The sequence below is a fragment of the Lacerta agilis genome, chromosome 3, assembly GCF_009819535.1.
Source record: "Lacerta agilis isolate rLacAgi1 chromosome 3, rLacAgi1.pri, whole genome shotgun sequence".
Classification (NCBI taxonomy): Eukaryota; Metazoa; Chordata; class Lepidosauria; order Squamata; family Lacertidae; genus Lacerta; species Lacerta agilis.
This window is the reverse complement of record NC_046314.1, coordinates 38,976,729-39,003,058: the sequence shown is the minus strand read 5'-3', so window position 1 is coordinate 39,003,058 and position 26,330 is coordinate 38,976,729. Positions and strand designations below refer to the sequence as shown.

At 40.1% G+C, this 26,330-nt stretch overlaps 1 protein-coding gene across 3 annotated transcripts; it reads right to left on the bottom strand.

Annotated features, from left to right (window-relative positions):
* Positions 1-26,330, bottom strand: LOC117043552 (cytochrome b5 reductase 4). 3 transcript variants are annotated; one of them, XM_033143344.1, is made up of 16 exons: positions 26,203-26,321; positions 23,853-24,006; positions 19,661-19,761; positions 18,945-19,029; positions 17,263-17,304; positions 10,381-10,435; positions 9,814-9,871; positions 9,114-9,207; positions 7,719-7,751; positions 6,045-6,167; positions 5,268-5,408; positions 4,050-4,202; positions 3,247-3,397; positions 1,851-1,937; positions 456-620; positions 1-106 (listed from the first exon to the last, which is right to left on the bottom strand). In XM_033143344.1, the coding sequence occupies exons 1-16, from the start codon at positions 26,275-26,277 to the stop codon at positions 52-54; spliced, it is 1,572 nt and encodes a 523-aa protein (XP_032999235.1). In that variant the 5' UTR covers positions 26,278-26,321; the 3' UTR covers positions 1-51. The 3 variants fall into 3 exon arrangements, with proteins under 3 accessions (XP_032999235.1, XP_032999237.1, XP_032999238.1); XM_033143346.1 differs by lacking the exon at positions 7,719-7,751 and having other exon boundaries at positions 26,203-26,330; XM_033143347.1 differs by lacking the exon at positions 17,263-17,304 and having other exon boundaries at positions 26,203-26,322.

Sequence of the window (26,330 nt, the reverse complement as noted above, 5' to 3'; positions counted from 1 at the left end):
AAAAAACCAATGTTTTTGAAGTGCAAAATCTAGGGTCTTAATGCTGCATATTTAAGCTGTAAAACAGTGTATTTCTTTAGAGGAGTACCCAAGATCTTGCAGAAACCTGGAATGAAACAAACACATATACACAAAATAATGTACAGAGGGAAAGCAAGAATAAAGTAGCAGTACATTTTTTTAAAAAAAAAATAGAGTATTCCTATTATAAAACTGGGGTTTGTGGACTATATGGAGCTTGCTGAACTGACCGGTATCCAATTTTAGCCAGGGCAGAGCCACTGAAAACAATGGATTACTCTACCCTAGGTGACTCTCACCAAGTTTCCCACAAATGTAAATTCTTTACTGCTTTATATTCGAATTTTTTTAAATAAAATATCAATTATAAAAATTAGGGGGGGGCACATGAAGTATACAACATGTGACAGATCAATATTTCCTCTTTTACTTACTGTATTCCTTGCTCCATGAAAGGTGGTGGACCACAGATACATATGAGCACATTAGAATCACATTTACTTCTTTTTACAAATTGGGAAAGAAGAGAGGAAGAAATTTTTCCTTCTTTGCCTTTCCAGCCTTTCTTTGGCTCCGAGAGAACAAACTGAACCTCAAATCTGAAAGACAGAATGATTCAGTCAGAGAACATGCACAATTTATTCAGCCATAGAACAAACTGGAACTAGCAAAAAATAAATAAAATTGGATAATTATTTGTATGTCAGCATATCAGGTCTTGTATGGTTTTGCAACAAGGAGTTTGATCTAGAGTGAGGGCTAAAATCTGTTCCCTTCTGGTCTTCATTGCATTTGGGAAGTATGAAAATTACAGTGCCTTCAGGATTTCTCCTACTCTTGTTTTAACAGTTATGCTTTCTAGCTGCCCTCTTTTATTGCATATTCATTAACAATGATTTAATGTTCTGATCAAATTGCTATTGTGTATTTTAATTGTGTATGTATTTTATCATTGATTTCATAGCCATTTGGAAACCATTTTGGCATAAGTGGCATGCAATAATGATAATAATTGTTCTGGAATTTAGGGGACAAAAATATTATGAACTACAGCAGCAGCTCTGAACAATGAAAGGCATATTGAGATGATGGGAAATCACCACTATAGGCAGAAACAAGATTTCTATATTTTCCATCAAAATCAAAGTGAAAAACAATTTCCTTGTGATTTTTTCCCATTAAAATAATAAAGGAAGCCGCTTTCCCCTACAGTGTGTAACTAACGTGGCAGATAAACAACTGAAGAAAAGCTTTTTACATAGCCCCTTCTGTAACAAACATAGTGAATGGTTTGGATATCAAGCAGTGATCTGATGTTGGTCCTGCACTTTGCTTTAAACAAGAGGAATAATTATTCAACACAGCCACAGCCACTGCCCAAAGCACTTCATTAATATTTCAAAAAGTAATTTGGAAGACTAACAAATGAATGCCTTGTACGCTACACTACTGCAAATTCAAACCAAGCTTAAAATGCAAGACAAAGGGTGCAAACAATGAATTATGTAAACAGGGGATATGAGTAACAGGAGTTTTGTGAACTTTGGACATTATGATCATCACCACATTAAATTCCTTTCTGTGCACCTATCCCTACATAGGATATATATTGTTCAAAGCTAACCTGTACTGCCCAATAAAGCTGCCTTTCTATGTATTTTGTGCTTGCAGGAGTAACATACTTCTCTTGGGTGACATCTACATTGCTAGAACTGAGCAGGCACCTATTGCAAGGGAAGGTGGGGGGAGGGGAGTCTCCATCCTCCTCAACAACAATAAAGTTACCATCTTTCCCCCCAATTACCCAGTTCCAGGGTCTCCCCAGCTACCTTGCATCATTCAGGGCTAGTTGCTCCAGCTGATTTCTCCAAAGTATGTCATCTTCCGTCTTGTTGAAGAACATAAATTTCACTGCCCTTAAAAAGAAATTAGGGCTTCAATATTTAAAATCACAGCTGTTAGAAATATTGTACCCATGCAGGAGACACTGAATAATGCAACAACTTAATACCCAAGTACTCCTCAGTAAGAATACCCAAGTATTCCTCAGTAAGAACTCCCAACAGCTTTTAACAATGCTACTTTGTGTAATTTAATAGCAGTGAAAGACTCATGTAAGTTTATTTATGCATAGTAGGGTTGGGGGGGAGGAGATTCTGGCCCCTCTGTAGCCCTAATTTGCTTTGCCCTCCCTATCAAACTCACTCCAAGTACGCCATAGCTGTACTAAGACCACTGCTCATCTGTACTAAGACCACTGCTCATCTTTGTATTTCCATAACATATCTGCCCTTTGTCTGGATGGGTTAGAACAAGAAATACAACAATCAAATATTATATTGCCACCCAGCTCTGTTTTTGGTGAGCATACTTTGGCATCCCTGAATGAAGGAGTGCAAAAATTCGGTGCCAGCCCTAAAAAAATCTCAACAACTTTAAGCTCCCCCCCATGGGTAGATCACTGCCAATTTTTTTCCTGGGAGCAGATCACAGTCTCTTGGGAGTTGGACGTCCCTGTTATATACAAGAGGTGTGACCAAAAAAATGCTCATTTTTAGTTGGTGTTGTAAAGCAGGCCTACCCTAGGGCCACCTATCATTTTGAGATTGCCCAGTATCTCTTTTTCTCCATTGTCTTAGTGGAGAAATCACTGTAGTGCAGAAATCAATGATCCTCAATACACAAATTAAAGAAGAGGTCTAGAAGGGTGATGGAAAAATTGGGACCCCCCCTCTAAAAATACAATTTTTCTCCATAGCTGGGGAATCCCTCGATTATACAGAAACTCCTACATTCTATGAGGGTGCTCTCATTTCAATGACATACAGGTAGTCACAGGAAATCCGTGGTAGAAATGGAATCAGCTAGACCCCTGGCAGTTTAATTACATGCCTACTCAAAATTAAGTCTGATTTCAATATGGATTACTCCAGGGACAGTGGTTGTAAAACTGCAGCCGCCGACATTCCTAAAACAAGGTAGTAAGAAATATTGCAACACAAACATTATGAGCAATTTGTTTTGTTTTGTCAAAACCTTCCTTCAAAGCAAAAGACTGTTTTGTTTCTATCAACAAAGAATATCTGTGCAGTGTTTTGAAACAATCTTGCTGCTAAACACATATCCAGAGCAAGAACTACTTAAAATGCCTTTTCTTGTTGTTTATAATGCTTGCATTATGACACATTCAAACGGGAGCTCCTAGTCATAAGCAGAGAGAGATACCTGAGACTCTTGCTACTGGTCAGAGCGTAGCTGAGCAGCTTAACCATTGGGGTGAATCCTGTGCCACCTGCCAATAAAAACAGATCCTCTACATCTTCCATTTGCGATTTCATGAAGTTACCTTCAGGATTACTCACAGAAATATAATCCCCTGTAGAAGAAGAAAAAAAAAACCACACAGTGCAATGAATCTTGGAGAGAAGGAAATAAGGGTGCTCTCAACATCCACCGATTAAAAGAAACCTAAGGGTGCATTAGCTCACATTTTATACAGTTATAAAAACAGTGGGCAGGATCCAATTTATGAGTCCTGTCCATGGAAGCCCTACACAAAGACCTCTGTTTGCACAACAGGGTTTGACTCAGGGCAGTTCAGAATCTCTGTAACAGCACATTTGGGGGGTAGGAGAGGAAAGAGGGGGTTGTTTTGTTTGGTAAGCCAAAATGCTTGCCCTGATGGAAGGATTGCCTTAGTGAGGCGTTGAATTCCTTCCAGTATAAACAATCATTCTTCAGGAAAAGATTGAAAAACAAAACACTTAAAAATAAATAAATTATATTTTTATTAATTTTTCAAGAAAACAAACTATATTTTTGAAATGAATGGTTTGCAGCCAGATTTTTGGATAGACCACCCTACAACGCTTAACAGCTTTCCCCATTTTTTCCATTTTCTATTAACTATATTTTCATATCATTAAAAAAAATAATTTAAGGGAAACTTTCACAAGATTTATAGCAACGACCACTGTTTTAGAATATCCCGAAAGAGCGCGAGAAAAAGAAAGATAGCAAACACTTACCTATTCGTAGGGCATCAAGCACTGGTGTGAATAGTCCACTTGGGTAAATTTTGATTATGAAAAATATATGCAACTGATCATCATGACAGGGGTTTTTGAATGTAGACACCAAGAAAGATGGCACTGGTGTATATGGCTTCACTATCTCTGTGCCTGAGGAAAAGAAATAGAAGAAAATTCAACATTTAGTATTCACAGAAACAATCCCTTTTAGTAGAGTCAACCATCAATGTCAAATCACATATTCTTATAAATAATGCGATTACTTCCTGCTAAGTGTGGAAGTCATATGGGCCAGAAGCCCTTACCCCTTTTCTAGATAAACTGAATGTTCAACATACCTGACCATGTGTGTATGAATGGGAGTTTTGAATACCATCTCAGTGACTTTTTAAAAAGAAAAAGCAGCTTACTGGCGTTTGTGAATAGAAGTCATGCTGTCAGCTGACTTAAATAATTACGAGCTGATGGGCTGAGTTTCAGCAGTGATGTATTTTATCCTGGTACTTGTAACAAATGCAGCTTTTAAGGTTGGCTATTGTCTATTCTTTTAGATTGTGAAAAGTCTAAAAAAAAAGTCTAATGAAAATGGAATATCACCTTTCTTCCAGTTCAGAACTGCTTGCCATTTTCTCCTTGTAGCTTCTCCACTCGCACACTTCAATCCAGCGGGAGCCACTGATAACAGAGTTGGGGGAGCTATTTTTGTTGATTCCCCCTTCCCGCAGCAATCCCTCCTGAACACCTCAAATGCATTCTGGAGGGTTGGGGGACCCTCTCAAATAGTGTGGTAGGTGGCATGGGGGGGGGATGTCTATAGGAGAAACAAGGAATTTGCAAAAATGGCTTCTTCCCCTCTTCTGCTTAATAAAGCTATCTATGAGCAGAGGAACACAACTGGGTATTATCCTATTTTATGCAAGATTAATTGGCTGAACATTGCAAGTTCTTTCTAGTGAGGCGTAAAGTAGTGGACATCTTCATACACAAAACACTGCTAAAGGAACCTTTAAAAATAGAGTTTTAATTCCACAGTATATGGTTCCCTTTCAACATCTGAGACATCTGAGCATTACCTATTTAATTAGGGTGGAACGTGTTTTTCATTTAAGAAGTTAAGTGATAAACTTGTGTGGTCATTTCTGTGCATTTCCTTTAAAAAAAAAACAGAATTAGAATATATTCTACGAAATAACAAAGGATCTTTCATTACGTTACCTGTAATAGTTTGTCTGAGGTAAACGTGGTGTCCAACAGGGACCAGGAGATGAGTTCCCAGTGGTAATGCCAAACAGAAGAGTTGGGTGTCATGACTGACATTTGTCTTTGACAGCAATCTGCATTTTCTGTAATACAGACCTTAAAAATACAGAAACTGTAATTAATTCAATTCAGGCCACTAAAATGTTCACATTCCATGAATCTAAAAAGATACTTCTGTGTGCATAACTCTTCTTCCATGATTGGAACAAAATCCTCAGATCCAAACCAAAGTCATGCAAAATGTCTACTCATGCCTTTATCACTTGAAAAGTCAACAACTTATGCTTCAACCATTAGTGGTCTTAAAATTAGTTATTAATACAGCAACAACAGATTCCTACTAATATGAAATTTTCAGCTATCATATCTGGTCCTATGTAAAGGCTATGGCATTTTTGAATCATTGCATTTTTTGTTTCCAAATACATTATTTAAGAATCTGAAACATAATTGAGATACTTTGCACTCTGCATAAAATTTTTAGGCAGCTGAGGAGAAGAGGGGATATAGAGAGGTTTTAGTATCATGGACAGTACATTTTGCAGTTACAATGAAAACACAAAGCCATCATATTATACCAAGCTATACACAACGCTTTTGCTAAAACTATAATACATCCTTAAACATAGTCATTCAGACTATGCTGCAGACCTTGAACAGCAATATGATTTTGTCTCCTAACGTTTGGGTGTGCTGAAAATCAGTTATGAGTATGGCAGCAAAAGTAATTACCTCTCTCTGTGTGTTTGACAAAGGAGTTATGACTTTCCAATGGCTGTCCAAGTTTTTCCCAAGACAGAATTTCTTTCTTCTTCAGGACAAATTCCACCTTTCCCACTTTTTCAGAGACCTGTACTAAAAATACACAGAGTGTTGTTCTATACTAATATATACATGTCATTTTGTACAAAAAAATGTAATTACAGCATTCACAACCTGCCTCTGTTCAATTTATTAAAGAGAGAGGGAGGGTATAAAGCCCTTGGGAGACCCACTGAAAGAATGGTCATTCATTTCAATGGGTCTTCTCCGCGTATTAGTTGGATATTCTCCAGAGACTTAATAAAATTGCAAGGCAGCAGCTGAAAGAACGAAACACAGCTGCTTTGCTGAAATTAAACAGATTTGGTCTAGTCAGTGCCTGAACTCCTTATGTACCAATATTGCCATGAGCTGCTTGATACAGAGAGATGGAATAGAAATGTAAGCAATAATAGTCAGAATGTGAAAAGCAGTTGATTAAATAACACACTTTGCGATTTTTATTTGAATGAGAGGAGAGCAGATGCATGCTCAACAAGACATTTTTACATATGGCAAATAAATAAATGACAAATTATATTCAAAGGACAACAGATCATTGTTATGGGACAGTAGCCTGAATCAAAAAGAACAGCAATATGAGGAAGCTTTTGGCCAGTTCCTTTTTAACAGCAGCCCTCATGCAGAATGACAGACTGTTTCTAAAGCAAAGTGAATATCAAAAGTAGCTTGCAATATGGCACAGGATTCTTTAATGCGGCATTAAAGGGTTTTTTATTTTTTAAAAAAATAAACAGAAAACACTTGTATGAGCTGAAAAGCATTTCTTTCAAACTGTTCATCGGTAAAGAAAACTCTCAAGAGACTCAAAAGACATTAAGATACAGTCATTCCAGAATCTTGACAGCTATGAATGCATTACAATGAATAAGATAACTAACATAAAATGTAAGCTTTGCAAAGAAGCTGATGCAAGATGATACTGTCAGTTCTTAAGTTAACATGCTGCTACAGTAAGCTAAACCAGTTTAACTTCAATGGTGCACCATGTGCATCTAACCTTGTTTTCATATAGGCATGCATCAATGTGTGGTGAACCATGCACAGCACACTAATCATATGAATTGCTATGCCAACAAATACTTGCTAAGGCTCTGCAGTCTTGATTAGCAAAAGAGTTAACATGATGTTAGAACAGGGAAAGTATTACACATGGGGGCACTCTACTATAGATTAGCCTTATTTAAGTTTCTCAAACAGTCATCTGGAAGGTACAGGCAACTCTCAACTTATGCTTGGGTAATGTTCTGGGGATCGCACTTAAACCCAAAAATTGCAAACACACTGGGTTCAACAGCAGGTGGGATTCCAGATGCCTACCCCCTTTTTGCCCCCTTTTTAATTTTTTGGCCATGAGCAAAAAGCTGAATGTGCACAAGTTAAATGTGTGCGAGTTACCTGTACTTAATATACAGCACAATAAATACATTTTTAAAAATGTTACATTCCTTGCATTATGTAAGATTTTGGAAACAGCACTGAGTAGTAATATTACAGGAAAAAGTGATCAGATACTGAATATACTAACAAGTCAGAGCAAAAAAAGCACAAATGTTTTGACCATAAGAGGATGTACTTGCTTACCTATCATATCCTCATGAACTGCGTAACTCAGTTCTAAAACAGAAGTATATATTTTGATTTAATAAAAAACCAAGTGTCCCCTTACATTGATTATTATGAGTAGCAATAACCATTAAATGTACAGGTGTCAGGAAAATGCAAAGCTTTGGAGCTTTGGATTTCATCACTTAAATAAAGTTATGAGGTTCTATACAATGGAAAACCCAAATAATTAGCTATACCACAAAGTTCCATTAAATTAATATATAGGCATGGCTTGGCAGTACATATTCAAGTCCTGGATGTGCATGCTCCCTTCTCCCCCTTTCCTTGGCAGGCAGCAATTCCCTCCCTTTGAACTAAACATAGTTTGCCTCGAAACTGGAATTGAAAATATTTTGGTTTGGTGGCAAACAGGAAGTGAGGGAAGAAACTGCAGCACCAGAGGGAAGGAGGAATTGCGCATTCAAACTAAAGGCTGTTTTCATGTAGTGCCAAATTATTGCTTGCTGTTATACTTCAACTGAGCCTCACATTGCAACCGGTTTACTAATCACCTTATAAACCACCGTCTCAGGGTGATTTACACATAAATTAAAAACAGATACATTTAAAACAAAACTAAAACTTTTAGAAATGGAGACTCGTGATAAAAACTAGTCATAAATCTAGGATCCATGTATCTGGTGTGCGCACATAGCTGGAGCTTCATTCTATTAAGAGGAAAGGTCAAAGCTCAGTGGTAGAAAGTGTGCATTACATGCACAGTGTCTCCAACATTTCCAGTAGAGGATGGGGGAAAGCTCCTGTTGGAAAGCTTGGAAAGCCTCTATCACTCAGCAGAGACTATTCCGAGCTAGATGGAGCATCCTGCACTTGCACTCACGTCGCTCTGTTTTACTAAGTTCAATAATTTAAGTTCAACAATTTAATGGTGCCCTTTAATGATGCCCAAAGTCTATCACTTGAATTTTCTCTTCACTTTCCGTTGGAGAGGAAAGATGCTTTTAAAAATGAACACCAGCTACTCTTAAGGAACAGAACAACTGCATGCAGGAATGAAACCCCAACTGAACGCACAAGTCTCTCCCTCAACATATTTCACATCTTTGTAGTCTAGCCTTAACACAGAGATCTTGTTCCCCTAAATATGGCATGCCAGCCTTTCCCAACCCTGTGCTCTCCAGGCACTGTTGGACTACAACTCCCATCAACCCTGACCTCCGGCTATGCCTTCCAAGTACAAAGCATTCATGGGATACCATGGCTTGAGTACAATACACATTCCACTATTATCACTGTGGGATCTTAATGCAGCTGAACTGCATTTATGTATGAGTGTGTATGTGCATACATTACATGTATATCATCACATGCACACCTCTGCAATAACAATTTTGCCAGTAAAGTCCTTACCAAGATGTAAAAGATACGAGTAGTCTTTCACAATCAGCTCTCCTCTCAGTTTACGTTCTTGAAGATCAGCTATCACCAATTCACTGTTCATATCCTTACAGAGGAAGGAAAATGAAGGCTTTTCAAAGTGGTTGTTAAAATTGAAGGGTTTTTTATTATAATAGTGCGCCATCAATGCGCGCAGCACTTTACAAAGTAACAAGAGTTCCCTACTGTGGAGAGTTTTCAATCTGAACCTATCAAGAGGAGCCAAGAAAGAAGACAGGAAGGAGGAGGTGAGGGTAAATGGATGAAGATGCTTCATTTCCACATACTTAAGCTTGGTTTTGGTACAGAAGGAGGACAGAGAGAGAGAGAAGTGACACCACACATGTATTCTTGGAGGCAGTTTCAAGCATATGGAGAAGCAAGAAACAACTCTGGACAGCTGTTAGTGAGGGAGCTGGAGGAGCAAAGGCCAAGGTGACCTGAGTTCAAATTCCCAGACAGCCACGAAACTTACAGGGTGGCATTGATCTAGTCAGTCTATCCTACCTCACAGGGTTGTTATGAGGATGGAATGTGGGGGGGGGGAGAACCAAGTATGCTGCTTTGAGCTCTTTGGGGCAAAGGTTGGATACAAATGGAGCTACTAAATGATATATTGGAAAAACAAGCATATAGTTTTCAAAATTCTTTAATATAAAAAGCAATTCTCTACCTTTTGTTTAGTGTATATGACCACGGTGATGGAACCATCTGTCTGGAACCAATCATAACTGAAATATTGGAAAAAAACACCTATTAATCTTTTTGAAACAATGCATGTATATATCTGCCTCCATACAAACCTGTCTTCATTTGTTTCCTGAAGAAATATGCCTAAAAGCACTTGAAAACATTCCACTAAGTAACGAGGCTTGTGAGCCAAACTCTGGCTATCGCGTCAAAAGATTGATATTACCTTAGTTTACTTTAATCTGAAAGGCACCATCACAAAGAACAAATGTTGAGTTACTTGGTTTTGTTTATAATTTGAAATCAGTTGAATTTAGCTGCCCATTTCCCACTCCACCCCAGCCTGATTTATACTACCAAGAATCCTAGCCCCCTGAATTGTTATTCATGACATTAAAATAGTGTAACAATGGCCACCGTACTGCAGCTATTTCATGGGACTGTCTGGGGGGGGGGGGTCACCAAATTGCTGCTAGTTGTTACTGAAGTTTATGTAAAATAAAGCTTTACAAAGATTTTTTTTAATGATAAAGCTGTATTAGAATAGTACCTGGGAACTACTTCTTTGGAATAATTATCTGGGACTTTCTTTTTAGAAAACAGACCTGCAAAAAAAAAAAAAAAGAGAGAGAGAGAGAGAGAGAGAGAGAGAGAGAGAGAGAGAGAGAGAGAGAGATAATATGCATATATAGGGACCTAAAAAGCAAATGTTTATTATTAGGTAAACAAATTGACTTGGATCCAGTTCCCATGGGCAGAACTCCACTCATAGGCTGAGTGGGGGCCTGGGGAGAGCAGACAATAACTGCTTCCCTTCCTCCTTCTACAATGGCAGCCTTCACTAGATCAGTCCCTTTAGAAAGTGAAAGGAGTTTGTAGAAGGGATAATCTGCATCCACCCCAAAGTATGCAGATATAACCTTAGTTTCATGCCATTTTATTAGCATGAGACATGTATCAGCCCAACCTACCTCTCAGTAGGTTACAATAATATATGAGGAGAACACGCATGTTGATCTGAGCTTCTTGGACAAAGGGCAATATAAATACATAGTAATACTAACTTTTTCAAATAAAGCACACAGTCTACCTGGGACATATCAGGCACCTGCTGAAATTAGTTCAAAACGTTCACAGTTCAGAGTTGATCTTCCTTAGGTACCTGGAAGCACTCTTAAGTTCAGGATACATGGTTCATGCCTCCACAAGTTAATAATAATAATAATAATAATAATAATAATAATAATAATAATAATTTATACCCCGCCCATCTGGCCGGGTCTCCCCAGCCACTCTGGGCGGCCTCCAACAAATACCAAAATACATTACAGAGTCACAAATTTTTAAATTGTCTGAGGCACAGAAACACTCCAATCCAAGAGAAGGGAGGAAAAGAAGGCAACCACATATCACTTGTCAAAGAGCAAAACATAACAGATGGGATCCTGGGTTTTAATTCATTTGTTCTGAGCTCAGATGAGGTTTCTGTCAGCATGCCTATCATGCTAGTGTGATACAATTTTAAAACGTATAAACAGTTTTAGTAAATACAGCACACACACAAAACTTGTATCAAAACCACAGAGAAACCAGCTACCATATAAGACTGCGGAAGAGTTCCACAGTTGCTAGCAGCTGCACATACCTTTGAACATATCCTGAACATGACATTGCTCAAGAGCAACTTTCGCAACGTTAAATTCTGCAGAACAGTATTTGGATGTGTTTCCGCTGTTTGCTACAAATTCATTTTTTAAAGAATATTTATATACGGCTTCATATTTTAAAGTATCTAAAGCTGATTATGCCACATAATTAGAGCCATTATCCATCTGATCACACAAGGGCCCTGCCTTGAGTCTGCTGCATGGGAAAGCAAAACGAATCTAGACTGCTCTCAACTAAGTACAATTCAGAGTACTGTGAAAACTGCCTTTGAGTCTGTTTTTTGGTGGTGTGGGTGGGGGGAAAGTGTCATGCAAAGCACTCAGCTTCACCCCATAGCCAGCAGCTTGTTGTTAAAAGCATCTCACCTCACTTCCAGAACACCTGCTGCCTTTGGGCCTGCCCCAGTTGCCAGCTAGGAGAGCACTACTTTCCCTTTCATCCGCACAAGACACTGCAGCAAAAGACTATGCATAAAACTAGAGTAATACGTACTTTAACAAAACTTTATTTGGAAGTAGTGGGTGGATAACTCCCTCTCCCTCCAGTCCAATGACTGCAATTTAAAAATGGAAAACCATGACGGACACATGCCTGACTGTGGCCAAAGTGGTCTCTGAATGTGCAACTGCTGTTGCATGCATGCACTTTACTCACCACAAACTCTTGTTTCAAAACACACACACATAAATTGTTAATCCAGGAATGCATCATCCACAAACTGCAACTCCCAGCACTAGGCTAACCTCTCCTCTTAGCCCAGCATGAAGATGGGAGAGATTTCCAGCTCAGAGAACGGACTATTTCCATCCAAAGCACAGGAGTCTTCTACTCTTGGTGGAAGTGGGCCACATTTAAAGGCTTGGCAAGTCAGATCCAACTCAAAGGTTGTAGGGTTCACCACTCCCAGTGTAAAGGATCAAAATGAGTGCTGGATCCACTGCACATAGTTATATGATGCAGGAGACGGTAATATTCCCAGCCATAAGAGTTTTGCAATGTTCTGAGAACCAACGAAAGAACAGAGACAACTAGTAACTCAAATCCAAAGAAAGTCACACTAAAAGTCCATTGAAATGAATGGGACATACATTTATGTCAATGTCCTGTTGCTTTTCATGGGTCTTCTCAGATTTCCCAAGGGAATGTATTCCAAAAGATTGGGAAACTCTCAAATAGTGTGTGAGTTGGGGAGACATGGGGCATTTCAGAGAGGAGGGAAATTGATGAGCATCTGCTAGTGGAAGCTGCCACTAGATGGAACACGCTTCTGTGAACAGAATGGACATGTAGGATTTAAGTCAAATACCGTTAAAAAGGGGGGGATAAAGGACCCAGGTAGCCAGATGAAAATCCACACACCCCAATACCACTAGGCATTCTGTCTAAATTCTACCATCTAAATATAGCTCTTGTTATTTGAAAAGATGTCCTTCACTTGGTAATGGAAATGTCATTCAAGAATGCTGTCCTTGAGGTTCCCAGGTGTCTAATACAAGTCTGAACAGAAAATGAGTCAAACAAAGCCAATACCAGAAAGAAAGAAAGAAAGAAAGAAAGAAAGAAAGAAAGAAAGAACTGGAACACTGCTGATGATTTCAAACAGTGAAAGTATACCTGTTCCACTATGTAGTAGCAGTTTCTAAACCTTACCAATAACTATAATAAAATATTAAATGGTTAAAACTGGAATATTTTCCATTAACCATTTCTTCAGGATGAGAAAACTCGGTATTATTCAAGACCTAAGACCCAAACTAAGTAGGATCAAAGTTTGCTATACCTATAGAAACACAACAGAAAAACAAAATCTGCTCTCTTAATGAATTGTCAATAATACACCAAGAAGACTTCCTAGGGGAAGGGATTTTAGAATGCCCTTTAGATACTCTCTGTAAACAATGCTTAGCATTTCTTTTATTGATTAAAACTGATCTCTTCCTGCTTGCCTACAGAAAATATATTTAGAATTATACTATTATACTATAACTATCTTACAGGGTTGCTGTAGATTTTTAGTAATTCCTTCATTCATTTTTTTCTCCTATACTTACACTTTGTAGTATTCTAAGAGTTCAGGAATATCATATTGCTTACGGGGACCACATATACTGAAACTGTCACTATTGGAAATTCACAATATTAAAGTTAACAACAACCAGAAAAACAATCCAGTTTAATGCAGCAAGACTGAGTTTTCAAGCCTTGACAATTTATTTCCCAACTTCCTAAATGCTGCAAGTGACCTTTATATTAAAGTCTAAACTAGATTCAACACAGGAAACATGGGACACAATAGAAAACTCATTGAAAATATCAACTGTCTGCTATAGCACAGGGGGGAAAGTACTGTGTGACCACATTCTAATTGCATCTGAAAGATCATGTTTCCACTTAATAGGCCTAAGCCAAGGTACGATCAAGCATTTTGCCCAAGCCTTTCCCCTCTTATCTGGAAAAAGAAGACAATAGGTGGCATCCAACTAACATGTCCTGTCAGCGCAATGATTTCCTATAGTGCAACAGAAAATCCCACCCACCAGAGGAGATTTGGGGAAAATCCCACCCACCAGAGCAGATAAGGCTCCTCCTCTCCATGGTCTATCCAAAGCAGTCGTAGACTGCATCTGCATACAACCACTTTCTGCTCTTCCCTTTTCATTTCTCTAGGAGAAATGGGTTCTAGGAGACCAGGAGAGAGGGCAGCTGGTTAAAGCAGGAGGGGGAGACTCCTTGGATTTTCGCCAGTCTGCCTCATCACTGCCCCTTGGATCCTCCCTTCTTTTCCAGCCCCTGCTTCTCCCACAAAGTTTGAACTGCTCTCTGCCACAGCCTCTTCCTGCTCACTAAACCCTGTTACGTCTTTTGCCTCCGACTGCTCCTCCTTCTCCCTCTAACCACTAATCGTCACCCCACCACCAACCCCCTGGCTCTCAGCCTTCTTCCCCTGGGGGTTCCCTGGACGATTCTCCAGCTAGTGCCTCCCACCACTCCTCTGCCTCCAGCCAGTCCATGACAGTCACACATTCTGACCCCATTGGCACAACTGCCTTGGCCCTCTACTTTTACATCTCAATACAGTGGTACCTTGGGTTACAAACACCTCGGGTTACAAACACTTCGGATTACAGGCTCCACTAACCTGGAAGTAGTACCTCGGGTTAAGAACTTTACCTCAGGATGAGAACAGAAATCGCGCAGCGGCGGCAGTGGCAGGAGTTCCCATTAGCTAAAGTGGTACCTCAGGTTAAGAACAGTTTCAGGTTAAGAACGAACCTCTGGAAACGAATTAAGCTCGTAACCAGAGGTACTACTATACAGTATATACAACACAGAATATTATGCTCGATAATCTTCCTATCACAATAAAGCTTTCCCCACAGTTTCATCATAAACCTACACTGCCCTTTAGTGTTGCAATATTAGATTATTTCTTACATCCACCCCTACAAGGCAAATTCTCAACATTTCGCTTTCACAGATGGAGAGCACAGCCTGGGGAAAACTGATTTGCCCAAAATCCCATAATAAAAAAAACTGTTCCAAGTCTAATGCAATATACAGGGAAAGATTTGGCCCTTGTGGATTTCTCTGCATACCAATTCTTCTCCGCTTCTGCCACTATGCTAATGAACTCAATGAACGGTGGCAACAGAAAATTGGTTTCATGGCAGGCTTTTTAATTATAGTTTTTTCCTGTTCTATTCATAAATTACAAGCAGAGAATATACCGGCTTTTAAGATGAAGGCATGGTAGATTATCTTTATAAAGAAAGACAGATGAGGGGGAGTTGAGTCAGAGGGCTTATTTACACAAGGTAGATGACTCAGTGTTGTTTTGCTGCTCTCACCCATATCTGCCCACGCTTATTTGCAATGAATTTCTGATTCAGTCCATTTTTACATTCCCAATACAGTGACTCTAGTATTGTTCAGATATATTTATCGGCTAATGAAGCATATTATTGAAGCATCCTTTGATGGTGACTTATTCAGCTCAGTCACCCATTAACCCTTTCAAACAAAAAACAAATGTGTTACTCCATGATAGCTACTGATAATATGCTATTTTTTTTTTTAGCCAAATGTAATTGCCGGTGCATATGTTCTACAGGTTCTCCAAAGCAACAATTTAACAGCCTTTCCTCCTTATTCTCAGCAGATACAATAAGCTGTTATTCCTTACTATAGCTCAATGGATCGCTTTATATGATCAGTGTTATGCTGATACAGGAAGTGGTGGGGAGTAAGAGAGGAGAGAAGAACCAGTTCATTGCCTTTTTAATTCTTCTCCACAATACTCTAAAAACTAGAATCCATATTTTGGAAGAAGCATTTTACTCTTAACAACAAGAAGTGACATGATTTGTGGCGGGGCTATCACTGTAGAGCCTCATTGGGTGGGAGAGTGGGAAAACTTCATTTCTAATTTTGCTTCTTAAATGTATTTTGCTCAAAATTGCAGACATCCTTTTGTTAGCAGCAGTCAACCCTGTGGAAAGCAAACCTAAAAACAGACTTAAAGAATAAAGAAATCTAAATTCTAGTTTCAGCCAGCAAACTCACTGCACAGTTAAGTAGCTGGCTTCTGATTAGGACATAAGCAACAGCATTAGAAACACAGAAACTTTTTCATGATCTCTTCAGAACCATCTTTTAAATTGTTTGGCATGTGTCAAATCTAGATCAATCAACTGTAGCAAGAAGCAATGGGTAGGTGTTGTGTGTTCCCTCTCCACTCCCTTCCTTTGGTGCAGCCACAAGATTAGAAGCTTGTGTTTCTGTTTCCAATTAACAGCAGTCTGTTGCTATGTCCATCCTCCGAGAAACAGTGATCAGTCCTTAGTATGGTTTAAACCAGGCATAGGCAAACTCGGCCCTCCAGATGTTTTGGGACTACAACTCCCATTACCCTTAGCAAACAGGACCAGTGGTCAGGGATGGTGGGAATTGTAGTCCCAAAACACCTGGAGGGCCGAATTTGAGGATGTCTGATCTAAGCCATAGGAAAGACTAATAACATTTTGAATTCAGACATAACACACTACAGTTAGTTGAAAACTGAAAATAAAGCTTCCAACACGCACCTCATGACGCTGTAAGAACAAATGCATTAGCACAATGCTTAAGCACAATGGTTTAATGTAACATCTCAACTCAGCCAAAAAACTTCTGCAATCACAATGTCTTCTCCAACAATCCACTATGAAAAATTTGACCTGGTGTCAAATCTTTTTGACACTGTCACATCCGTGCATATAAGCACCACATATGTGCATATCAATTAGCTCCAACCTGTTCTTCCTGAAACTCCTGCCACCATCTTTGAGCAGGCTTCAATATAAGACAGTAATATGAAAGCAGAAAACAAGAAGGGAACTCAAGACCTGTGCCGTTAATAAGGGCACACAGGAACAGAGATTTCATCAAGCTCCTGCAAGTTTTCCAACAACAAAAACTCCTGAACTATTATTGGCAATAGATCCGAGCAGCATTTTTCTTCCCCTACAGCAATCTTTCTCAAGTAGCCCAATGCTCTATCTTCTCTACTTCATTTTCTATTGTGCCATCTTATTTCTACCAGTAGCACATGACAGTACAGGCAACTTAGAAAGAGAGTTGTTGGAGTGAAAGTGGGGTGGTCTTTCGTTTTGTCAGAAAAAGTTATCTATATGAAGTTCCACCAGTGAACTGTATGTCTCTGATTTGTGTGTCTCTGTGTTGTTGTTTTTAAAATGCATGCGATACTGTTTGCACAAATACTTACCATTTAAGATTCTGTTTTCTTCAGATACAATGGGGCAAGATTCTGCAAGTATGCAAGAAGAATGCTGTGATCATGAGAGCAAAAAACTCCCACAAGTTATGCTACAATATGCAATCATTCTGGACAAACAAACAAAAAAACTGAGGCAAAATAAAGAAGGCTCATCAAAGCTGAAGAGAAGAAAAATAAAGCATGCAAAAGAATAAAAAGCAGTAAACTGAAGAGAAGAATATATCCAATTGTAAATAAATGGGTTTCAAAAGCAGTGGTGAGTGGCAGGATCTGATTTTTTCAAGAAGCACCAAAAGTCCCATGGGATGCATATGTAAGCCCCAGAGATTGCCTAATGAAGGACCTCTGGAGATTGTATCCAAAATTCCCCCCTTAAGATCATTGCTCCCTGTCTGTTGTCGTTAGTGTTTGTTCTTAGAGCTAGGAAAGACGAACAGCTGAAAAAATGTACAATGAACTATCTTAAGTAGAAGAAATATTGTAACTATTAATTTAGCTTTGTATATGAAGCTGACTTTTGAAAGGCTGTATTGGGAAGCGATACTCAATATCATTTAAAAGTGACAAATAAAATGAAAGGATATTGATCTATGTCTACTATATTTAAAAGGAAATTTTCGTAATTCTCCTTTGTAAGACATTCTAAAGAGCCTCCATTTCCTCGCTGAACCCAGGAGTTCAAGATCATTATAGAGTGTGCAACAGAAATTAGAGGAAGAAAACAAGCTTTCAGCATCACACAAGTCAGCAAGAAATCATGAAGAAGCTACTACCCTGGAGCCAACAGAAGATGTAGAGCAAAGCTGGCACAGCTTATGGGAGGCGGGGAGGAGGGAGATAACGATCATTCACAACCTCAAAATTGCCTAGGATACCCAGTTCTTTAATGCTATTTTAACCACATAAACCTGCACCAAGACCATTTGTTTTAAAACCCTGTTCTTGTACTAAAAGATGTCTTAGCCAATCTGTATTCTACAGATTCTGCTCAACTAGAAGACTACTCTTAGTTACATTTATACACAGCAGCACCCTAGTATAACTCACAGTGTCAGCTACATAGCAACAATAAAACCCAGTCTCCTGAGCTCTCTGTTGTGTTGACATGGCAAGCAAATTAAAACAAGAGGCTAGAACATTGCCTTTTAAAGCTGATCCAACACTTGGCAAGCATTAAAAATAAATTTTAACAAAACTGTGCTATGTATGTATTGAGGGAAGGGAACCACGGCTCTGCAGAAGTAACACAATGAACTAGCTTTGCACATCCAAGAATTCAATCTAGCAAACGCTGCTATCATAAGCAAGCCTCAGTTAAATGAATGGGTCTGTGACAGCAGGTAGATCATGAGCAGACTAATTTGCCTATGGATTATCATTGCATCCAAACTCAGGTGCTTAACTGGACAATGCTAAGGGCCTCAACAAAAGACAACTTAGCTGTGCACATACAATGTAAAGTGTAATTCAGCAATGTGTTTGAAAACTCAGGTATCACAGAGGAAGCCAGATTTGGCTGCGTCTCTCTGTCAAGTTACACTAGCAAGGGAAATTGACTTCGGTATGGAATGTGTCAATGAACCTTACTCCAATTTAAATGGGATTAGGATTGCAGGGAAAGATTTTTTAAAAACTTATTAAACAAATTATTAAATACACACAGTGTATACCTTTCAAAGCAGCAAAAGGTTTGAGAGCCATTCTTCCAACCATACACTCTTTCAGCATTGATTCATAATTAACCCAGCGATGAACCTACATGTAGAAGAAACCAGGACTATTTTAGAGGATTTGAGCACTTACAGTAATGGTTGCTCCTAAGCAACTGTAAAGGTATAGTAAAATAAATTAAAACTTGTTATGTAGAAATTCTGAATGAAAACAAACCCGGTAAGTCCTAATTCATCATGGGGACAGAGGTAGTAAGGTAGCATAATATGCTTTTCCTTTTTAAGTAATGTAAACTCAAAATAGGAACAATGCAATTAACACAACAGAGTAGCACTTAAGCTTCTGATTTAGCTATTTAAGAGGGCACCTTGCTGAATTTGTACCCAATTCCTCAACAAGTGAAGGATATTAATTTTCAGTTTCTTTTTGGAGTGGACTTATGAACTCCTCTCTTTCCTTTCCTTTCCTTTCCTTTCCTCTCCTCTCCTCTCACCTGACCAGGAGGAACACAATGGAAGCTTTTACTTCAAAACAACACATCTTACAACTCAAAACATCAAAAAGTTGTTGTTTAACATGACACACACATTATACACAATTAATTTTAAAATATAGTAAATGACAAAATAGTGGCTTCTTCAGGCAGCAGAATACTTTAGTGTGCAGCTTTTGGATTAAGTTTGGATGAACTGAATACAACCTGTACTCTGTTTACCTGATCAAATAGCTCTGTGCCGTCAGCTCCTGCTGCTTTCATCAACTCATCTTCGCCACCAGGGTGATATTCCATATACGGTGTGATATTATACACGAGACCTACAAATTTTGTAAAATAAAAATAAAAAATCCAATTACGGTGAAACATGCAGCATGCCCTCTATGAAAAAAAATATTAAATATATATGCATTGGTCCTTTAATTGGCTACACTGAAACAGGAAATTGTACAATCAAAGTGGTTATATTCACAAAGAGATAGGAATGCCATGCTAGGTAAATCTAAGGCACAATATTAAAGCACATGTGAGAGCTTATGTTCTGGTGACTAGGCATCTGAGAGTCCAGAATCCAGAGTCACATCTATCCTTGCTTCAGAGGAAGTGATAGAGCCAAGCATACATCCCTTCCTATGTGCATGGTTACCATTTCCCCTAATCAATGGAGATGGGAAGAGTTCTGTGCATGCACTGCAGTATGCAAGAAACCAGGAAAATACATATATTTACTTTTGCAACCCACTGGTTAAACCACAGAGCCTAGGGCTTGCTGATCAGAAGGTGGGCGGGGTGAACTCCCATTGTTCAGTCCCTGCTCCTGCCCACCTAGCAGTTCAAAAGCACAATGAATAGGTATCGCTCTGTCGGGAAGGCAAACGGCATTTCCGTGCGCTGCTCTGGTTCGCCAGAAGCGGCTTTGTCATGCTGGCCACATGACCTGGAAGCTGTACGCAGGCTCCCTCGGCCAGTAACACGAGATGAGCGCCCCAACCCCAGAGTCGGACACGACTGGACCTAATGGGTCCCTTTACCGTTACTGAATTGGAATGATCATAGGTAAAATATGGGACCCAGGTGGCGCTGTGGGTTGAACCACAGAGTCTAGGGCTTGCTGATCAGAAGGTTGGCGGTTTGAATCCCTGCCACGGGGTGAGCTCCCGTTGCTCGGTCCCAGCTCCTGCCCACCTAGCAGTTCAAAAGCACGTCAAAGTGCAAGAAGATAAATAGGGACCGCTCCAGCGGGAAGGTAAACGGCGTTTCCGTGTGCTGCTCTGGTTCGCCAGAAGCGGCTTTGTCATGCTAGCCACATGACCCGGAAGCTGTCTGCGGACAAACGCCGGCTCCCTCGGCCTATAGAGCGAGATGAGCGCCGCAACCCCAGAGTCGGACACCTTTACCTTTACCTAAAATATTATATCCAGTGCTGTAAACTGTTCTACGTTTGTAGATGTTATAAGAATTTTAAGGTCTTATATACAAAAAAATAAATCTTCATAAATGTATAAACCACATGTCTAAAACCCCACAGAAAAAAGTCCTGAAACCTTTTTGTCTCTCCCAAATGACCTCAAATATTTCTCTGCAAGGTTGAAGGAAATGGGGAGCCTCCCCATTGTCTCTTTGCTCACAAACCCTGTCTCAAGGGCACATTTAAGATATGAATGGGGTGAGCTTGTGACCTGTGACCTGTATTCAGGGATTGAGTAGTTATCATAACAAAAGAGTGGCCAGGATGCCCAGGTAATCCAATCAGGTAACCTGGCAGGCAGGATAAAAACAACTCACTCAGATTTCTGTTCCAGTCCGCCCCTTCTCTGATGTACGTATGATGTATTTGGGGGGTGGTCTTGGGCTACATGGCCTGTCATGCTCCGGTCCATGGGGTCACGAAGAGTTGGACACAACTAAATGACTAAACAACAACAACTTGGGCTACACCCCTTCTGTGATGCATGTATGATGTATGGAGTGGTGGTCTTGAGCTACAGGATGGACAGTTCAAAAATCTATAGAAGAGCTTGCACATTTGTCCTGGGTCCTCCTCCACTCTAAGGGATCTAGACAAGGGATCCACTCTAAGAAAATTATTTGCTGATAAATGGGTTAATCAGAACTGTGGGGTTCTCTCTCATTACAGACTTGCAAACTTGCAAAGCTAGAAAGCTAGTATTATCATAAGCTTAAAGATAAAGGGACCCCTGACCATTAGGTCCAGACGCGGACGACTCTGGGGTTGCGCACTCATCTCGCTCTATAGGCCGAGGGAGCTGGTGTTTGTCCGCAGACGGTTTCTGGGTCATGTGGCCAGCATGACTAAGCCACTTCTGGCGAACCAGAGCAGCACACGGAAACGCCGTTTACCTTCCCGACAGAGTGGTACCTATTCATCTACTTGCACTTTGATGTGCTTTTGAACTGCTAGGTGGGCAGGAGCTGGGACCGAACAACAGGAGCTATCCCCTCCATGGGGATTCAAACTGCTGACCTTCTGATCGGCAAGCCCTAGGCTCTGTGGTTTAACCCACAGCGCCAAGCTTACGCAACAACAAATCTACTACCGTATTTTCCGGCGTATAAGACGACTGGGCGTATAAGACGACCCCCAACTTTTCCAGTTAAAATATAGAGTTTGAGATATACTCGACCGCAGATTCTCCACCCGGCGTATAAGACGACCCCCGACTTTTGAGAAGATTTTCCTGGATTAAAAAGTAGTCTTATACGCCAGAATATACAGTAGGTTTCAAAAATGCCCCAAGACTGTGCAGTAGCACAAGATACAGAGAACAATGCTTTAGGGACTCATGGACCACTTGTCCAAATATCTTAGCTCAATACAGATGTCACATAACAAAGCCTTTTATCCAAAATGCACTCAGAATGCCATCTAGTGTAAAGTGCTGAGCACTGCATATCAGAAAAGGTATGTTAACTCTGAAAGCAGATTCAGTCACTTTTTTGTTCATAGGTATCTTTGCAGAGTGTCCTGGGCAGACAGGTGAATTTATATCATCACTGCTAAAAAAAACCAGAAGCAGGTATTTCACCACTCAGAATGGTGGGAGTGCCATTTTAAGTGATGTCATACAAAGGAGCCTAATTTGTTCATAATACATGGAAACGCTTTTCTTTCTCAAATCATGTGACCCACAAAAATGTAGGTTGATGCCAGCAAGTCAATACATACAAATTTATATAAGGTGTCCTTCCCACTATCACTTACACAAGATTTTAAGACTTTTTTGGGAGGGAAGCATGTCAGTTGTACAGTGGCATTTAACAGGTGTGTGTAAATATATATATTACTGCAATTAATGGTACTCTTCATAGTCAGGCAACTCAGTGATTATTTTGGTATATTAGATTCCTTATTCATGTACCAACCAAGAACTACAACAAGCAATTCTGCCTTTACATTTAGTGCTTTCCTAAAGCACAAAGCAATTATAGCTATTACCATGCATTACATCTGTGCCGCTTGGCAAAATACAATCTACTATAGATAAATGTTTCATATTTTCTGGAGCATTAAAACTACAGCTGAGAGAGGAATGAGTTCCAAGCTGGCCAATGCCAACAATATACTCCACCTTGGGGTATTTTTATAATGAAAAGCAGCATTCAAGAGCACAAAAATACCGTATTTTTCGCTCCATAAGATGCACTTTTTTCCTCCTAAAAAGTAAGGGGAAATATCTGTGCGTCTTATGGAGTGAATGGTGGACCCTGGAGCTGAATTGCCCGGGGGCCAAAAGCAGATTGTGCTTTTTATTTTACAAAGAGAAAAGGGGGTGTTGAAAGGACCCCGATCAGCAGCTGATCAGCAAGAGATCGGGAGAGAGATAAGCGTCCCGGCTCCCTTTTGCCCTGCCCCCTTGTCCAGGCCTCCTTTGTTGAATGTGCTGCAGAGGAAGGCAGCTTCAGGAAGGCAGCATGAAGGCTAGTGTGTGCAAAATTTTGGCCTTGCTCCCCCATGCAACAAGGCATTGTGCAGCCCACAGGCTATGTCTCAAAGTACTCTTGTGGTCCACTTGGGTGGCCCTGCATGGCATAGCTCATAGCTTCCCTGAGTTATTCAAGCCCCTTCAAAACGACATGAGAAGAGAAGACTCCCTGGAAAAGACCCTGATGTTGGGAAAGATGGAGGGCACAAGGAGAAGGGGACGACAGAGGACGAGATGGTTGGACAGTGTTCTCGAAGCGACTGGCATGAGTTTGGCCAAACTGCGGGAGGCAGTGGAGGATAGGGGTGCCTGGCGTGCTCTGGTCCATGGGGTCACGAAGAGTCGGACACGACTGAACGACTGAACAACAACAATTATTATTATTATTATTATTATTATTATTTAAAACCTTTTGGGGGAAATAAGAAGCAATAGCACATTCATAAAATGTCAACAAAGCAGCCTACCTCTTATGCATATCCAACAGTCAGTCCTCTTATTATGTTTGGCAAGCTCTTCTTCAGTCACCTCTATTAATCTTCCTTTTAGACCAGTTAGATCTTTCCCACTTTTAGTTAATCGAATCCAGTCCATAAGACTTCGGCCTGGTTTCAAAGGTACCTAGAAATGAAGATAAGTTTGTGGAGGAAGATAAGTTTATTAAATAATTAGCAACAAAAAGTAGAAGTAGATTGGTTTCTTGCCATCCTTTATGGTGAACAGCAAAAATCCTCTTGTTTAAATTCTGGCACACAAAGGCAAAGCAGAAGAAAATAACAGCAGAAGAAAATAACCTTCAAGCAGAGCCATAGCAGACAATGGTGAGGAAATTTAGCATGCAGGACTGCTTCTGAGGTAAATACGAATATATAATCTAATAATCAGAAGAATTGGGGGAGGGAAGGGAAGTTCAATTTATTCCAGCCAAGTTCCGCTATCCAAACGCATTTCCCTGAACAGACTCTTGGAATGGGGTATAGTTTAAGGTTTTTTCAGGCTGTGTGTGTTGCTGTTATTAATATTCACTTTCTGCATCTTTATTTTAGATCTTATTATGATTTATGTGGAAATTGTTTAACTTGGTTGTGTACTTTTGATATTTTAGTTATTATGGCTATTTTAGTTATGTTTGCAATTAGGTATTTTTTTCCATGTTGTTAACTGCCTTGAACATGGCTTGAACTATGGAAATGCGACATAAAAATAAAAGTATGTATGTAACCAAGCCCCATGAACACCATTATAGCTAATGGTCTATCCAGGCTCTTGAATTAAAATTTTTTTATCACAGTTTCATATCCTGGCTTGTCTGTAAGCCAGTAACTATAGTTTCCTGGTTTTGATGTAGTGGGAAGTTACGGTTAACTGTCGCTTTGTGCCATATTTCACTGCTCATGGGAAGGGAAGAGTAAAGTAACTACTTAATAGGCCAATATTTTATAATGTAAATGCAGTCATTGTGCATTTAAGTGCTCTAAGGGCACAATTTAGGCTTGGTCTTTACTTCTATATGAAATTAAATCAGAGACAACATTGGGCCAGGCAGTGGGAGGAAAGAGAGAAGATATACAAACTAGAAAGACAAGCATACAGCTTACAGAAAATCTCTTGGTCAAGGAGACTATGCTTTAAATGCAATTGAGAACATGTAATATAGCAGATTCTGAGGGAGGCTATCATTTCCCCAACAGAATTTCTATCTCTCTACAGTAGGGAGATACTTATGCTGGAAAATAAGCAACTTGTGTATGCATGAGGAACACAACACTGCATCAGTTTCTGCTTTTCCTGCTTCTTTAGTCACTCTAAATTTCTATTAAACTTCTCCTTAGATCTTCACTCCAATTATTACTGTTATTTGTGTCACACTTAACAGCTGGGTGATTTTTAAAGTGTACATTCTTCTCTAAAGCTCAAGCAGCACTGCCTGCAAAAGAGCTGTACCATGAAAAATTAATTGACTCTACTTGTTGAGGACTCTACAATTTCCGCAGCCCATCACATTACTCAACAGGAATCAGCTGACATACCAACACTGTTGCCACATGGCTTCAGCCTTATACTACCACATGATAGCCCACTAGTTTCATAATCACAGCAATCAGCTTGAAGACATTTCGAAACCAATCTTCCTTTATGCAAATGTTCCCCATACCCTGCCACTATCATAGTTTTAACTAAACACCGCACTGGACTTAAGTTGAGTCCCAAACACATGAAAGGAATAGGATGCACCGAAGCATCTAGTCTTTCCACAGCCCTAAAGAACAAGAAAGTCAGACACTGCCCCGTCAGCGATTAGGGCTTCCGGGATTATGGGCGTATTCTGAAAGCAAGCTTGAACCCTTGAGCTCCCTTCTCTTTTAGAAACTACGTGCCCCATAATTACACAACGGTCCTCAGAAAAGAGGAAACAGCCAGATGCATCTGTGTTGCCTGCAAAACAACCACACACACAAAACACAAGGAAAGGCAGCACGAACTGCTCTTAACCTCTGAACGTCATTCCCTTAAGGACTGACACCACCCTCTCGCCGGGCAGAACTTTAGGAGCTGCGTAACAGACAGAAACCAAACAGGTACAGCTTTTCACACTTCCTACATCTCCGGGCCAGGAAAGGCTTCACCTGCTGAGTTTCCGCCTGTAACACCCATCTGGGTTCAAGATCTCTACCCTCAACGAGGAAATGAAGCGTTAACCCCCATTCCACCTATGCAGGTGCCAATGCGCAAGGCGACCCTTCTCACACCGCCAGCTTGCCCTGCGGCGCAGTGGCAAGGAGTACCGCAGACCCCCGGCCCCAACTCCCGCCGCACCTTGTTGCGCCCTCCCACGGCCACCCGCTGCTGGGAGCCTGGGGCAGGGAAAGCCTGAGAGGGGACGTTGAGCATCCTGCCGGCCGCAGGACAGCCACCTCCTCTTCTTCAGAAACTGCAAGCGGACG